This window comes from Sinohyriopsis cumingii, chromosome 18, assembly GCF_028554795.1.
Source record: "Sinohyriopsis cumingii isolate HCF-2022 chromosome 18, ASM2855479v2, whole genome shotgun sequence".
Classification (NCBI taxonomy): Eukaryota; Metazoa; Mollusca; class Bivalvia; order Unionida; family Unionidae; genus Sinohyriopsis; species Sinohyriopsis cumingii.
This window is the reverse complement of record NC_142978.1, coordinates 87,945,367-87,960,827: the sequence shown is the minus strand read 5'-3', so window position 1 is coordinate 87,960,827 and position 15,461 is coordinate 87,945,367. Positions and strand designations below refer to the sequence as shown.

At 35.4% G+C, this 15,461-nt stretch overlaps 1 protein-coding gene across 3 annotated transcripts in view; it reads left to right on the top strand.

The window, feature by feature from the left end:
• Positions 1–2,044: 2,044 nt before the first annotated feature.
• Positions 2,045–15,461, top strand: part of LOC149777243 (uncharacterized) — a 111,148-nt gene continuing 97,731 nt past the window's right edge. For all 3 annotated transcript variants that reach the window (XM_089941985.1, XM_089941984.1, XM_089941986.1), the window contains exons 1-2: positions 2,045–2,183; positions 9,818–10,067. In XM_089941985.1, coding sequence (XP_089798111.1) covers positions 9,829–10,067 — 239 coding nt within the window. In that variant the 5' untranslated portion in view covers positions 2,045–2,183; positions 9,818–9,828. The remainder of the gene's footprint in view (positions 2,184–9,817; positions 10,068–15,461) is intronic.

The following is a 15,461-nucleotide window of genomic DNA, read 5'->3' as shown; positions in this document are numbered from 1 at the left end:
CCTTTGCCACAGCCAAGGCCTACTTCTGATGATTGGGTTGAAATCACTAAGGGTGGTACGACAGGCTTAGTCACAGGGTTGGCGTGTTTAGCTCGGGAAGGTCGTATTCTCTTCGGTCGTGATAAAGAAGTCTGATACATTTGTTTCAGACTTCTTAACTCCGCTAAAATGTCCAACAGTACCGTAGCCGTTTGATTTTCACCCTCTTGTTTCTTTGCTGCTACTTCTTCTTGCTGTTGTTGCTGTTGTTTTTTTCTTACCTCTTCTTGTTGCTGTTGCTGTTGCTGTAGGAGAAAAGCTTGTTCCGCTTCCTTTTGTCGTTGCATAAATTTCTCCAATTCTTCTTTCTGTCTCTGTCTAAAATTCTCCACTTGCGGTAATGAAGAAGGTAACGAAGGTTCCGGAACAAATTCTTGCGAGGTAAGAAAATCCACAAAATCCCAATGTACCTCTTCTGAAAGTAAGTCCGGGTTCCCTTGGGCAGTCTCCCCTGCTGGTGCACCCCAATGGATCGTTTTCTGAGTTTCCGTCATGTTGAATCACTGTCGCATAGATTGACTGCACACAAGCGCTAACGAATCTATATAGATCACGTGACGTCACAGACTGCTCTCTTCGGATTGGATGCGAGCTGACTGAATTTTGTAACGCGTGTTCGGATTGGTAAATGAATTCAATCCGTTTCAATCCTTCCTGTACCTATAAATAAGCGCAGTTCACTGCATTGATTCACTTGTTCTCGTCGCTTCAAGATGTGGACCGATGTGCAATCTTCTACGCTTGTGTCTTCCATGATGTTCCGGACGGACATGCTCATGTATGTCCGAGCCAAGTGGACCGTTGTCCACAGGACAAACACCAGCCTGTGGATACGTAGGATCTACGTTGAAAGACAAGGATGCCTGAAAAGAGTGCTGATTTACGGACCAACAGTGAGACGTAGCCTAAGGACAAGAAGAAGACCAATGCGGTACCATTTATGTTAATGAATACATTAACATAAACCCAAAGGCCCTTTTCAGGGCCAGCCATATTTCTCGAAAAGAGATAGCCTTTCCATTGCCTACCCTTTTTTAAAATTTAAATTTAAATTTAAATTTAAATTTAAAAAATTTTTTAAAAAATCCCAAAAGCCCAAACTCTATTCCCCATGTTAATTTCCCCTTGTCGCTAGACAGACCCACACTATAGTTCCATGTTAAATTCCCTTTGTCGCTAGAGTGACCCACGATTTTTCTCCATGTTAATTTCCCTTGTCGCTAATCTGACCCACGATTTTTCACCATGTTAAATTTCCCTTGTCGCTAATCTGACCCAGGGGTCTCTGTAATGCTAATTCCCATTGTCGCTAATGTACCCCACTTAACTACTTACGTCATCGTCTTCCATCTTGGATTCTTCGTCGGGATTCGAAGGGGAAATCAGATGAATATTTTGTTATTAGGACTACTAACATTTTATTCTCGGATTATTTTTGGATTATTTTTGGATTTGATTCTATAAAACCTTAAGTTCATATTTTTTTTTCTTCATTTTTACAGAATTTTTCCAGGGCAATATCGTATCTTTAAAAGCTTGTTGTTTTCACTCTTTCTTGTGTTACTGTTTATTCGAGCCTAAACAAGTGACATATATCTTTATATTAAGTACTATGATGATACAATACTATCACACAATGATGAAACAAAAGAAAAGAAAATGTTGGCACTAAGAATATCAGTTCCAGCAGGCATCGGATCAGCAGATTTAAATCTGACTAATTTCAATCTCCTTCATCCTGCTCAACAGGGCCGGATTAGAGTGTGACATTTCTACTTCTTCTAAAGTTTATATCTATCTTTAATATATATTATCATTGAACACGTTAGTTTTAGCATCAGGAACAACAATCATAACAACATATAAATACTTAATCATTAATATTAATTTTTATTTTATTTGCCATGATGTCGATATCATTTTCCGGCTTTTGGTGTATCCAGTCTGCTTCCCTTTACCTATTGTTAGCGTTTGTCCTCTCGTTATTTACCATTTCATACCAGATGGCGCCAGGTATTTCCGTTAAAAGTTGATGGACTTAGTCGATCAATAGTTGAACAATCTTTTTGTATTTTGTGTAGATATAAAGGAGAACACTATTTTTTTCTGCTGAAAGTGCATATCTTCCATAGAGAGAATATTAGGTAAGAAATACAAACGCCGACATTACCCATTTAATTCAGAGTCTGACTCAAATCTTGGGTACTACGACTCGACAACAAGAGACTCGCATCCAATACCAATGCAAAGAGTGTCGATCGATATAGCTGGAATTTGTAATGCTTATTCTTATGTTCTTATTTGATGAAATTAATCACAAAAGTAAGGTTTCATTATGAAGGATCACTGTTTGATGAAAAGTAAGGCTTCATTATGAAGGATCACTGTTTGAAACAATCATACCACTAGTCGATGATTGTAATAAGTGCACTTTCACCGCCTGATTAACAATAGACTCGATTCTAGTCCTACAGTGTAAGACATAGCACACGGTGGTTTTGTTTTAGTGCTGTGTCTTACTATCCAAATAATGGCCATGTATAGTGTGTTCTGATGTTGTTGACATCGCAACGAGTAGTCAAAGTTTCAGGAATATCTCGCACATTTGGCAGCATATATCGATACTCTTCCACTAATTTATGTGTAATTAATATACTTACTGTGCTGTTTTTATCCTGATGGAATCAAAATCTGACACTACTAGCAAATGGACGCATTTTCATGTTTCATTGACATATATTTGAATTTGATGAAATGCGACGGTAGTTGAGGTATGTTGAAGTAGGTTCATGTGGTGGATATGTTTCTTAGAAGAAACAAAACATTGCTTACAGTTCCCATAGGCATTTATTTTTATTTGTTTCGTCAAAGAATGATATTTCAACTTAACCCGATTTTGGCATTCCCAGCTTTCATCACTTTCCAGCCAACTGAAATGGTGGCCAACGAAACTTGAAAACAGGCCCATTTCTTTTGTGAGAATTCGAATTTATTATAGAAAAGACATCAGAGTAAGTAAAGTCTGACTAAAACATTATGACTTTACTTTGTATAAAAAGTGCCATTATTTTAGTTGCCAGATGTGTGAGATATTCCTGAAAATTTGACTTTCGTTACAGTGTTAGTCAACACCAAAACACATTACTCAGCGCTGTTATTTAGGCGGTAAGACCCTGATGCTCAAAACAAATATCAGCATTAAGGTCTTACATGTAGGACTAGACTCGATTCATGAACTTGAAGAGCACTTGTGCCAAAAAAGCTTAACTTTGTAATTTGCTTGAAACATATAGTATGATGTCTCATGGAGATTTGACACATTCTGTTTTGTGTATATTTTTTGCCTGTGTATTGTTCATGAGTTGGACAAAATATTGAATGATCCATGGTGGACATAAGATCTGTACACTTTTCACCATGGATCTAGCATCGACATTATTATTACTTTGTTCATAACAAGCACATGGTTGAAAGATTGTTTTATTGCCTCTACTAGATGAAAAGTCACATGGGTCATGTATGCACATTACTCGTTTTATATTAAATATAATTTGTTCTTTTAAAATTTAACACTAATTTTCTTTAAGCAAAGTCTGTTCAATCCTGATTAATAAATGTCCTGCACCTTAACTGTCATCAAGAAACTTCCAGACGAAAATTATTTGTCTCTATTGTCTTTTACAATGGTGGCCATGTACTGAACATTGGTGAAGAAATGAACACGTCGAGTGGAATCATAACAATATAGGGTAGTACAGATTTGTTCATCAAGATGAGTACCTTTCCTTGTTACATCATGACGCATGACATTAAATCCAGATTCTACTGGATTACACCTTTAGGTTCATTTCATCCAAAAATGTCTATGTACAGTAGTCCCCTCTTATAAGGCCACCCCTAATGCAGCAGGGAAGTGGCCTTATAATGAGGGTGGCCTTTCCAGAGGGGAGATGACAAACACAAATAGTAAATACATATGAAGAAAATCACAAGTACATTTAATTCTAAAACATTTAATATTTTTATTAAAATATCACATGCATGTTGTGAAATAAATGTAAAACAAACTGTGTCATCATTTTCAAAAGAATGCTATGAATAACCATTGATATAGTTTTAAAACTGTCTTTATAATTATGGCTCAGATCACATCATCTGTCACTTTGTTGGTAACAGTCTAAAAAACAAACCAGTCTCGTCACAATTAAAAATATCCTTGCTGTCATATCCCCTGCTTATTTCGTTTAGTCTTTTTTTCCAATCTTTGACAACTTCATTATTAACATCAGCTGATTCTTCACTAAGGACAGAACACTTAATATTGTGTCGCACTTGAAATCTGTGCAATCATCCGTTACTTGCGGTAAAGTCGTCATATCCCAATTCAACTGACAAAATTGTTGCTTTTTCTTGTCATTCAAATCAGGATACAACTGTCTCCTGGCTCAAACAATCTTCCTTTCTCCGTCCATTTCACCTTCCCACTTCTGCCGAATTGTTTCATTATCTTTCACGATATTGTTTATCTGAGTCTTCCCGACATTAGTTTTCTGCAAGGATCCTCGACCCCCCGCCTTCTCGGTCAGTTGAATTACTTTCACTTTCTCTTCTAAACTGAGAATTTTTCTTTTCCTTGATGACATGTTGATCTTTTTGCAGTAAGTTATTCATGTTGCCAACTACAATACTGATAAAACAATTTTGTATGCATCTAAACAAATTGCCGTGTGTTTTTAAAGGGAGTGATTCGTTAGTCACAGTCTGGTACCCTATTGTTTTTATGCATTTCTTTACACTAAGTGAGAGAAGCCAAAACGGCTTCGATATGTACCATAACATCACGCGATTTGACCTTGCGGCCGTTAGGATTCGTAATTTTGACAATTATTGTCAGTAGTAATAGCCACTAATTATCAAACTGAACAAGCTCAACATCTTACAAAGGGAAGCCATAAAGGCTGTCAAACTGTTTTCCTGCTGACTTGGGTATTGTACATCGATACTGACACTTCTCAGCTGTTACTACTGTTCAGTAATTGTAATCTTAACAATTATCAGAGTGACTAAACCAGACATCTTATGATAACACAGCAGTAAGGCTAATTGGATTACATGTACTTACCCTTTTGTATGGATTACAATTTGAGTCTTTCTTGGTTTTTATGGAATAAATTTGGCTTCTCGTGAGGCATAAATGATATAATATTAACCTTAGTGGTACATGTACTTTACTCAACACTTCTTTCAGTAACGAAAACCTGACATCGGGAAACAGAAATCAGATTACTTAACACAGATTATGAATAAAATACTGAATCTGGATACATATTAAAATAAAATGCGGCCGCTTGTGAGGGGTAAATTTTATATTATTGCACTAATATGCTGGTCGCGTTATCCTGGTGTCCTTTCGCGAAGGGTTCTTTTGAAGAGAAATTTGTCGGTGCCATCGGATTAAGGCCATAAGGAGCGGGGGGGCCGTTCAAGAGGGGGACTACTGTACTTAATTCATCAGAATCCATAAAGAAGTGAATACATGTCACTTAAAGGTATGTAGAATCAAGTTCTAAAAAATTGACACCCATTACTGAAATGGTGTTGAATGCCTACATGACCTGTACTATAGAAAGTCACATCAGTATCACTGTCTTGGTAATCATCTTCAACATCACAGTACTTGCCTATCATTGAACTACATTACAGTATCCAGAGCAGTTGTTGTTGTTTTGGGGTTTAACGCCATTTTTCAGGACAAGATAGGTTATACATGGTGGACAGTATAACTGGTGGAGGAAGAACCCTGGAAAACCCTGTGAAGAACCATCAACCCATGATAAGGTACTGGCAAGCTTTCTCATGTACCCACGTTAGCCGAGCCTGAGACTTGAACCATGCAGTCAAAGGTGAGATGGCAGTGATCCGGAGCAGTGAGCGCTTTAGACCGCTTGGCCGCTTGGAGCCCCCCAGTATCCAGGGCAGAATGATGTTTCGAAATCTATTGCTACTTTGCATTAAGTATATAGTATACATTAAAATTTAAGCCTGATATAGTACTTGACGTTGATATTAAACTGTGCTGATGACATATTCATTGCAAAAGAAAGATATGATCATAATTAGCAATGTTGTATATCACATGGAATGCTGAATTTCCTTACTTTTAGAACATTACCCAAATCAAAACTTGTTAAAAGATTTACTCATTCAGAAACAAGCATGTATTCCTGGAATAAAAACATAACTTCATCTTTTCTAGCATATAATTTTGAGAAGATTTACCTGCTTGCAAAAAGAAAAGAAATAATGTTATAATTCTGGCTCTCTTCAGATTTAACTGACGAGTGATTTAATCCTTGACCCAATAATCTTAATAGTCAAAACTAAAATCTCAGTAGTCATTAGCTTTTTGGCAGTTATAAGCTCATAACTGGGATTCACCTCTGTCTGTGTGGGTTTGAGTCTCGGATTTGGCTAATGTGGGTATGTGCGAAAGCTTGCTAGTAGCTTCTCGTGGGTCAGTGGTTCTTTCCGGGGTTTTTCGGGTTCTTCCTCCACCATTAATACTGGCCGCCATGTATAGCCTATTATGTGCTGAAAAATGGCGTTAAACCCTACAACAGCAACATAACTGGGATTGTTTGGAAAGTAATGGCAAAAACTGATGTTTAATATTTTTTGTTTTTGTACTGTTGAATAAAGAAAATTGCTTGCATTTTTTGTTGTAAGTAATAGACGAGCAGATAGTGAAACAGACATGGTTATTACTGATTTCTGTATAAATGTTTCTTTCTGATTATGTATGACTGCATATTACACCTACAAAAGGATTGTTTTATACTTTTTTTGCTGTTGAAGGTTTGAACTGCTTACAGTGATAGATGTGTTTGATTTTTCATTGTCAGTGTTCGCATATCATTAAAAGTCGTTGAAAGTCATCAAGAATGAACACCTCAGTTTAAGGCCTTGATATGTCATGATGTCATTGAATTTTAGAGCTTTGGTTAAAAACTTAAGTATGATTAAGATTTTTACTTTCAAGTCATTTATTTTAATTTGTGTGATGATTGGAAGCATGGTTTGATTTTCTGTCATATGCTAGGAATTCCACTATTATCATAATCCACATGAAATAATCTGGTAAATGAAGGGTAATCAGTTCCTGATACTCCAGCTCAAATCTGTGCGAATCATAAAAATGCACAGGTTGGAATTTCCGTGCATCAGAAATGTGTGACATTTTAATTCCTAGTGACAAAACCCAATGATTTTAATTACTATGGGTGTGTAGAATGAGACATTCCCCAAAAATTAGGAAATGAAAGTGAACATAAGTATGAACATTTTGGTATGAGGTGAAGAGAGAAAACATTAAAGCAGATATTATTGTTTTTGGACTGTGTATTCAGTTTAAGAAGTAAAAAATAGGAGAAATTCTAATTTTTAATGCTACAGGTCATTTACCAGAAGAGTTTATGGGATGACCTGTTGTCCATTGTCCACCTGTTAATAAGGTTGTGATTTGTATTAAAATGTCTAAACATGTACATGGTATGCAATAAAATTAATGTTATTTGGTTTAAGTGACTACTCATCCTTTCTCCCAATCTGTACATTTTGGCTTACAATAGATGGATATTTATATGTAAGCAGTGATAAATTCAGTACCAAGAAACAGAAGTCTGCTTCAAATTTGAAATAAATTTAATACCATACCAGCAACTAATTTTCCAAAATATTGGACTGTGATAAGAGCATGGTGGTACAACTGTATGTGCATGGGTTTGAATTTGGTGATGGAGTGGTACACATAGAAAACTTAATTGCTCAGGTATTGTTTATAGAATAATCTGGTGAACAATTAGTATTACCATAGAAAACATGGGAAGATTTTCATTTTTATTAAACAAGAACAGTTTGATTGTTGATTTTAATGGCTGTATCAACATAATATTGCCCTTGATCAAAGTGCCACCTTTAATGACCTGCAGATGTAGCTCACTGGCTGACCTGGCAGAGATCTCGGAAATGCTTAATTACACGTATTTGGACGCCAGTTTTTTATCTGGGATGTAGAAAATCACTGAGGTGGGAGTCCTCCGTACGTATGTAATAGGTGTGCGGCAAAATTCAAAGACTTGCCAGTCCTGCTTCAGCCACCTGCTTTGTGGGAAAATGTGTTGATCAGTTAGCTGTGCTGATATTTACAATGACAGAATTCAGTGACTGAAAGACTCCTTGATGTACATACATGTTGCCATTTTATGAGTACATAAAAAAGAACATGATGCATCAGCTGGGCGGCAAGTTCAAAGGCTTTGACTGGCGGCCGGGTGGGAAAATGTACAGATATTTACAGTGATTGAATTCAGAGGCAGAAACACCCAGAGATGTACATGTAGCCATTTATAAAAGTGCATAAAATAAACAACTTTAGCTTTTGTTATTGTGTTCATTTTCGAATGTAGTGGAATAAGCAGTGCACATGACCTCAGAATCAAAACATGTTGAGACTTAGACAAAATGCCATTTGTAAGTGGGTAAAAATGTAAACTTCACCTTCTTCTGTTAGGAAAATGAAAATGACTTCACCCTATGATTATTTAAGAGGTATGTTGACTGACCATACCGTATTTTTTTTAAATGCCCCTCACCTTGGCCTGGTTAGTTCTAGTGTTGTAGCGAAATGTATTCATCAAGACATCAGTAGCTAGGCCAAGTTTTTATATAATTATGTTGACAACCAAACTCTTGCCCATTCACAAGCATTATGTTTTGATAGCTGATTGACCATTAACCCTTTTCTGAGTAAGGTAGCAACTGTCAATTTCCTGCATGCTATCCTTTGATGATAAAACATACAAACATGTGTTTTAAGATCAGAATCGGTGATCTGGATATATATTAACTGCCTCTTGTACATTATTTCGTCATAAAATTAGTTTGAAACTGTAAGTGAACCAGTAGGCCTAACGGGAAATAATGGTGGACTTCGCTAAGTCTGGGATGTACCAGTTTATTAGATTGTCTGTTTTCTTAAATCATTGGGCAGATATATTCAGAAAAAATATACAGATCATTGAAGCCAAAGCCAATGTATTATTTTATTAAAGATTTAACTTTAAAATGCAAATTATGTAGGTCAGAAACGTATGGGACAATGCTATGTTGTGGAATTCGCGAGATGTGATTTAAGGTCTAAGCTGTTTTCTGACTTGATACGTATTTGCGAAAATAAGAGAAAAAACAGCAAATCAGATACTGTTTATTTGCCTAAAATTACTACAAGTACGTACACAAATAAATAAACCATAAATTAGCGATCCTGTCAATGGACTGTTGTAATGAAGCTATATTATAGTGAGTGATTACATTACGAAAACATCTCCATCTAAAAATAGATGCTCTCACGTCTGTGTTGATTCTGTAGGAAAGAAGGGACTGCAACTTTTGATGGTGGGACTCCTATTTTTACCAAATTGGGAGTCCTGGACTCCTAGTTTTAAAATCGTAGCGAGATCTCTGCCTGGGCAGGTATAAAAAAAACCACAGGAACCCCTAGATTACAAGTCTAATGTTCTTCAACATAAAGAGACCACTAATTCATTTCTACATCTTAAAGATGACTAAACCTTAAATAAAACAAGTAAGCAGGTTTGAAGATTTATTTTTTAAATCAAATTAGGGGCCTGTTTTTCTTATGATTCCTATAGTTTGCCAGTTAACACAGTTTTGACTGTAATATACTCAGGATCATAAACATGATCTGTTTTCTTTTCAGATTAAGTAGTCATGTACAATGGAATTGGTTTGCAAACTGCCCGTGGCAGTGGGACCAATGGCTATGTACAGAGAAATGTAGCTTTCATAAAAAAGCACAAGGATCGTGTTGATTACAAGTCGGAAGAGGAGCTTAAAAAGCTTGATGCTCAGCTGGTGAAGCAACCAAACAGAGAGATATTGGATCATGAGAGAAAGAGGAAAGTGGAGCTGAAATGTATGGAAATGCAGGAATTGATGGAAGAGCAAGGGTAAGATTTATCGATACTTAGTGCATTGGTAGTATATAATTAAATTGATATGCGGTTTCCCTTGAATTTACAGAATGCCCTAAACAAACTGGAAAACTGGTGCACATGCAATGGCATGGTGGTAAATACTGGTAAAACTAAAATATTACTTATCTCAACACGGCAAAGAAGGACAAATCTTGATAGTGATGAACTATGTCTGACACGGAAGGATAAAAATTTGCAAATTGTCTGTCATGATAGACTACTTGGTGTTCTGGTAGATAATAACCTATCATGGACTGAACATATCAAACATATCAGTAAAAAAAAAGTCGATTCAAGTTTATGGCTTCTCAGTAGGATAAGACATTTTCTCCCTGCAAGGCACAGAAAACTATTTTATAACAGTTACATACAAACCTATTTAGACTACTGTAATACAGTATGGGGTAATTCAAAATGATAAAAACATAGCAAAGCTGGCACATCTTCAAAAAAGAGCATTTGGACTAATATCAATCCAGAAAGAAAGCAAGGAAAATTTAGCTGGTATGTTAAAAATATTACCTATTAAAGACCGAATATGTTTAAGAAAAGCCAAATTAATGTACAGGATATCTCATAATAGTGCTCCTGAATATTTACAATCACTATTCCAGTATAGGCTACCTGGTAATACTCCCCACCTGCGATCCATGTCTGCTAAACAGTATAAAATTCCCAAACCAAATAAGGAATTATTTAAAAAAGTTTCCAATACTCTGGAACTCTGCTCTGGAATAGTATTCCAGTTGAGATTAGAAATGCCCACTCTATTTCTTCCAAACCCAATATATTCAGTGGCTTCAGAGATGCAGCTGACATAAATAAATTACTTTGTATGAGGGCCTCAAGGTAGATTAGTTCTTAGCTAATTGTGTTACCCTCTTTAAATAAGGTCATTATTATTATTATTATTATTATTATTATTATTATTATTATTAATTTATCTTAGTGCATCAGTCATTTGACATCATATTAATAATATGTGTTCCACAATATAATTTGGTCAGTGTATGAAACTGACTTGCTGAAAATCTGGACTTATATACATCAACTTTAAAAACAATAGCAAATAGCAAAAGCCTTCAGAAATTTACTAGTCTACTCTAAAATTTATTATGTTAGGGAGATTTACCTTTTGAACACTGCTTTTGAATTTGATGAGTGATTTAGTGTGACTTTGAGTGAATTGCAGTGTTTGGCTTGAAAAACACTTGATAGTGAGAGGCTGTACGTAATGGATTTTCATTTTCTTTTCATCGTAGCTTTTTTGAGGTCACAATTGGGGTTTACAGTTGTTAGTCTTTTTTTACTTAATTCAGCATGTATGTCACATCTTCAACATGTTCCAAAAGTGTTCAGCATGTTCCCACTATTCATGCATGTTCCCACTATTCAGCATATCTGACCATTTTCAGATCAGACTCCAGCACTCTTCCATAGTCCTGTCAGAGAGACAAGACCTACGGCATTTTGTACATTTTAGCAAAAATGCTATTTGAATTTTTTTAATACAAATATTTCATGATAATTATTTAAAGCCAACAACACAAACATGTAAATTACTTCTTGATAATTCTTAGACTGCTTAGCTTCAGAATGATACCAGACACATCTTCTTTCATGGTCAGTCTTTGCAATTGTTACTTCTTGGATGTTTACTATTTGCCTGATGTATATAACTGAAAAATGTAGCACTCATAAAAAGATGCCAGTTAGAGCTTTAAAATCTCAGCTTGCATTGTTCACAGTTAATTTGCACTTTACGATCGTGTGCATGTTGAATTTAGTTATTGCAGTGTTATTTTCTAAGTACAGTGTAGATACCTGTGGAAGAAATAACTAAAGAATCAGTTATTCTCAAGAAGTTTGCAATTAAACATTTGTATTGCCTGTGATATGAGCTCATTTTATTTAACATGGGAGATAACTTCTGATGGACTAATCAGCTCTCATGTAGAATAACCACTGGATATTTCTTTCATATCAAGAAAGTTGCTTCACAGTATTATTCAGCTCTCTCTCTCTCTCTCTCTCATCCACCAGTGAACCCCTTTCCTGAAATGATTTCATCTCATCTGAGAGAGTCCCAATCACAAGCTGAACTTGTCTCTAAATCAGTATATTGTATCATGAAATCATCAGTCCCCAAATGTAGTAGCTAATTGCAAAACATGTTATAAAAATGGTGTTTTGGACATAATGATCTTAGTATTTACTTGGACCTTAGGCATTTGTCATTGAACTTGTCATTACCGTATATATTCGCGTATAAGCCCATTCGCATATAAGCCGATCCCCAAACTGAACAGGTATAAACACTAAAAAGTTCATGACCCGTGTATAAGTTGACCCACAACTCCGAGACATCTCAAGATGCATGAGGTAAGTTTTAAATGCATTTATTTAGGCAAACTTATATTTAACAAAAATTACATGTACACTTATCTTAAGTAATTTATTTAATTGTCTGTTTTCTTATTGTTTCTGCCTAATTTAGATTTGTGTATAATCTGATCGAACAATGACAAGGATTTAGCAATCACGAGTTGCTATAACACTACCTCTCCCTTTGGACTTGATTACTGTTTGTTAATGTATTATTGCATTTGACATTTTATATCAGTGCACCAGTAATTACATTTTAAATTTTCTTTGAAATTGTAAATACCTAACTCATTAAAATGTAATCCCAGTATGACTACAAAATGGTCAACAATATGGTTCGATTCAACGCTCGCAATTAGGCTACTGAACATATTTACATAATGGCATCACTGCATGTACATTGTAGTTTTGATTACGCACTTAATTAAGCACATCCCTTGGAGTCAAAATCATGGACAGCATTGCACTAAACTTTAATGATATCTCCAATATACAAACATGATGTTTCAGAAATAATGCTTGGAAAATTGTGCTAATACCATAAAAGCTGAGCTGTAGCTCGCTTTTGATGTAAGCGACCTTACACCATACCTGTCAACTTTCACACCCGGAGGAGAAAAAACCTACCAAGTTTTGGGGTTGCTCCATGCCTACCGCCCGATTTTAGCAGAGATTTCCCGATTATTACATTATGTCTTTGATTTTCATTTCTTCTAAACAAGAAAAGTCCTACATGTTCTGTTGTATCACCTGTGGATTATTGTTGTGACAAAATAATTATTTTACTAGAAAGAATTCACTTCTTCACTAAATAGAATGTAAAGTTTAAACAGTATTCATGTAAAAAAAAAATTTCTTTTCTACAACAATATAAAATTAAAAAATAAAACAAAAAGTAAACCAAAACAGTAAAATCATCTACATTTAATTTCAATCCCAAGATTACATGAGTGAACACCTGGCATTTTTATACTATATATACCAATGTTAATTACCATGGTTAAATCAAAAGAAGGAATGAAAATACATACCACACAGCAAATGTGTCATCAAAAAACTAATTCAGAATACACGTTTTATAGTAAACAATACTAAATGCTTTATGAGTTGACAATAAGGGAATAAGGTCGGATATACGAGTGGAAAATAGTTGCCATATGTATGGTACCATGAGGCTGCCTATTTAGGTACTTTTAATTCAACAAAATTGGGAATCCTTTTTTTGCCAATCAGTTGCTGGTGCTTGCATAATGCACAGTAGTGTAGAGCATGGTTTATTTGAATTAAGACGGAAGGCCAATCATTTTCACAAAATAGTTGTGAACTTTTAATTAGTTGCGCTGGCATTCTTGTTTATTTAAGGCTTATCTTTAGGTATTGTGCAGTTTGACCACAGCTGAACAGAACATGAAAATAAGGCATATTATTAAAAATAATGTAAAATTGATGTGTATGATATTATTTGTGTGCATGAAAGTCTGAACAACGTGCAGTTCGTTAAACCTTAAAAAAAATCACAAAAAAACTTTAAAAAAGCCATATTGGTGCACAAGTGAAGAGATGAAAATCAATAACAAGTAGTGTGAATTGGAGATGAAATTAGTCCATTATTTCCCAATGGTGTCATAGGAAAACCCCATCTGGTATCACGGTACCAATTGTTTTTCCATATACCTCAATGCTAATGTTTTGTGAAATAAATATACTTTCTGTCCTACTTGGGCATGCATGTCACACGCTGTCATATAGAACAATGCTAGATTGTCAATTTGACAATGACATAACCAGGTACTCCATTGCATTTAAGAGAGATAACTCTACTGGAACTAGACAGGGGTAAGAGTTATCTAGTCACAACAAGCACATTTTCAGTCATGTGTACCATATTTTAAAAAAATCATAAAAAATACAAAATATGATCTAGATAGAAATTAACACAAACTCACATGTTGCCAAGAGGCTCAACTTTTTTTTAAGCCAAACAGAAAGTACAAGTCTTACATAATGCACCAATCACAGCTAGTTTTGTTCTTTAATTCTGAATACAATGTTCCATACACCTTAAGCTCTGCCCACCTGGACTTGCGCAATTGGTACCGTTATACCATCTCTAATGTTCAAATCAACTCTAATTCTACCCATTTGTAATGTTTAAATACCAGACATTGCTTTTATTTTTATAATTATGGAAGTCAGTTTTTTGTGTAGATATTGGGAGCATGCTTGTCATCAATACTATATATTTTTGGGTCAGATTTGAGTTTTGTTTTTAGCTGATTTCTGTGAAGTAGAAAAGAGCTACTGTGCTAATCTTGGCATTTGCATCTGTATGGAAAAAGCATGCATATATGTACAGCTTCAATGCATCTTTACCGTTCTTGCTGCCAAAATTGTAGGCAACAGTTTGTAGTTGGTTTGATGGGGAGGGGGCTGAGGTGGTTGACTGTACATACACATACATCAGTTGTGCATTCTTGGCAAAGGTTTTTTGTTTCATCTCAGATTTTGTTGCACACCCATGTGCAAGTATACATATTTGTTGCATGCTGTATCCATATTTGTTACACACTATGTCTTGGTGTGGGGATGCATATAATGAGTAATACACTGTCATTACCATCCATATTTGATAGTGTTTTGTTATACATGTATTTTGAATTTTAAGTTTTCTTCTCAGGCTCTCGTCATCAAAAGAAAGATACCATAACTTGAATTTCACATTTTACTGACTTTGGTTAAGATCTTGTGCTTAGCTCATGACCACATAGATTTGTATACCCTGTAACTATTTATATATATTGTTACACCTAGAGGTCACAGGTTTGAACCCGGCTGAGTCATACCAAAGACTTTAAAAAATGGTAATAACAGCTGCCTCGCTTGGCACTCAGCATTAAGAGGTTAGTGTTATGACTGGTTGGCCTGGTGTCAGGATAATGTGACTGGGTGGGAAATCATGCTACATGTCTGTGGCATGATACC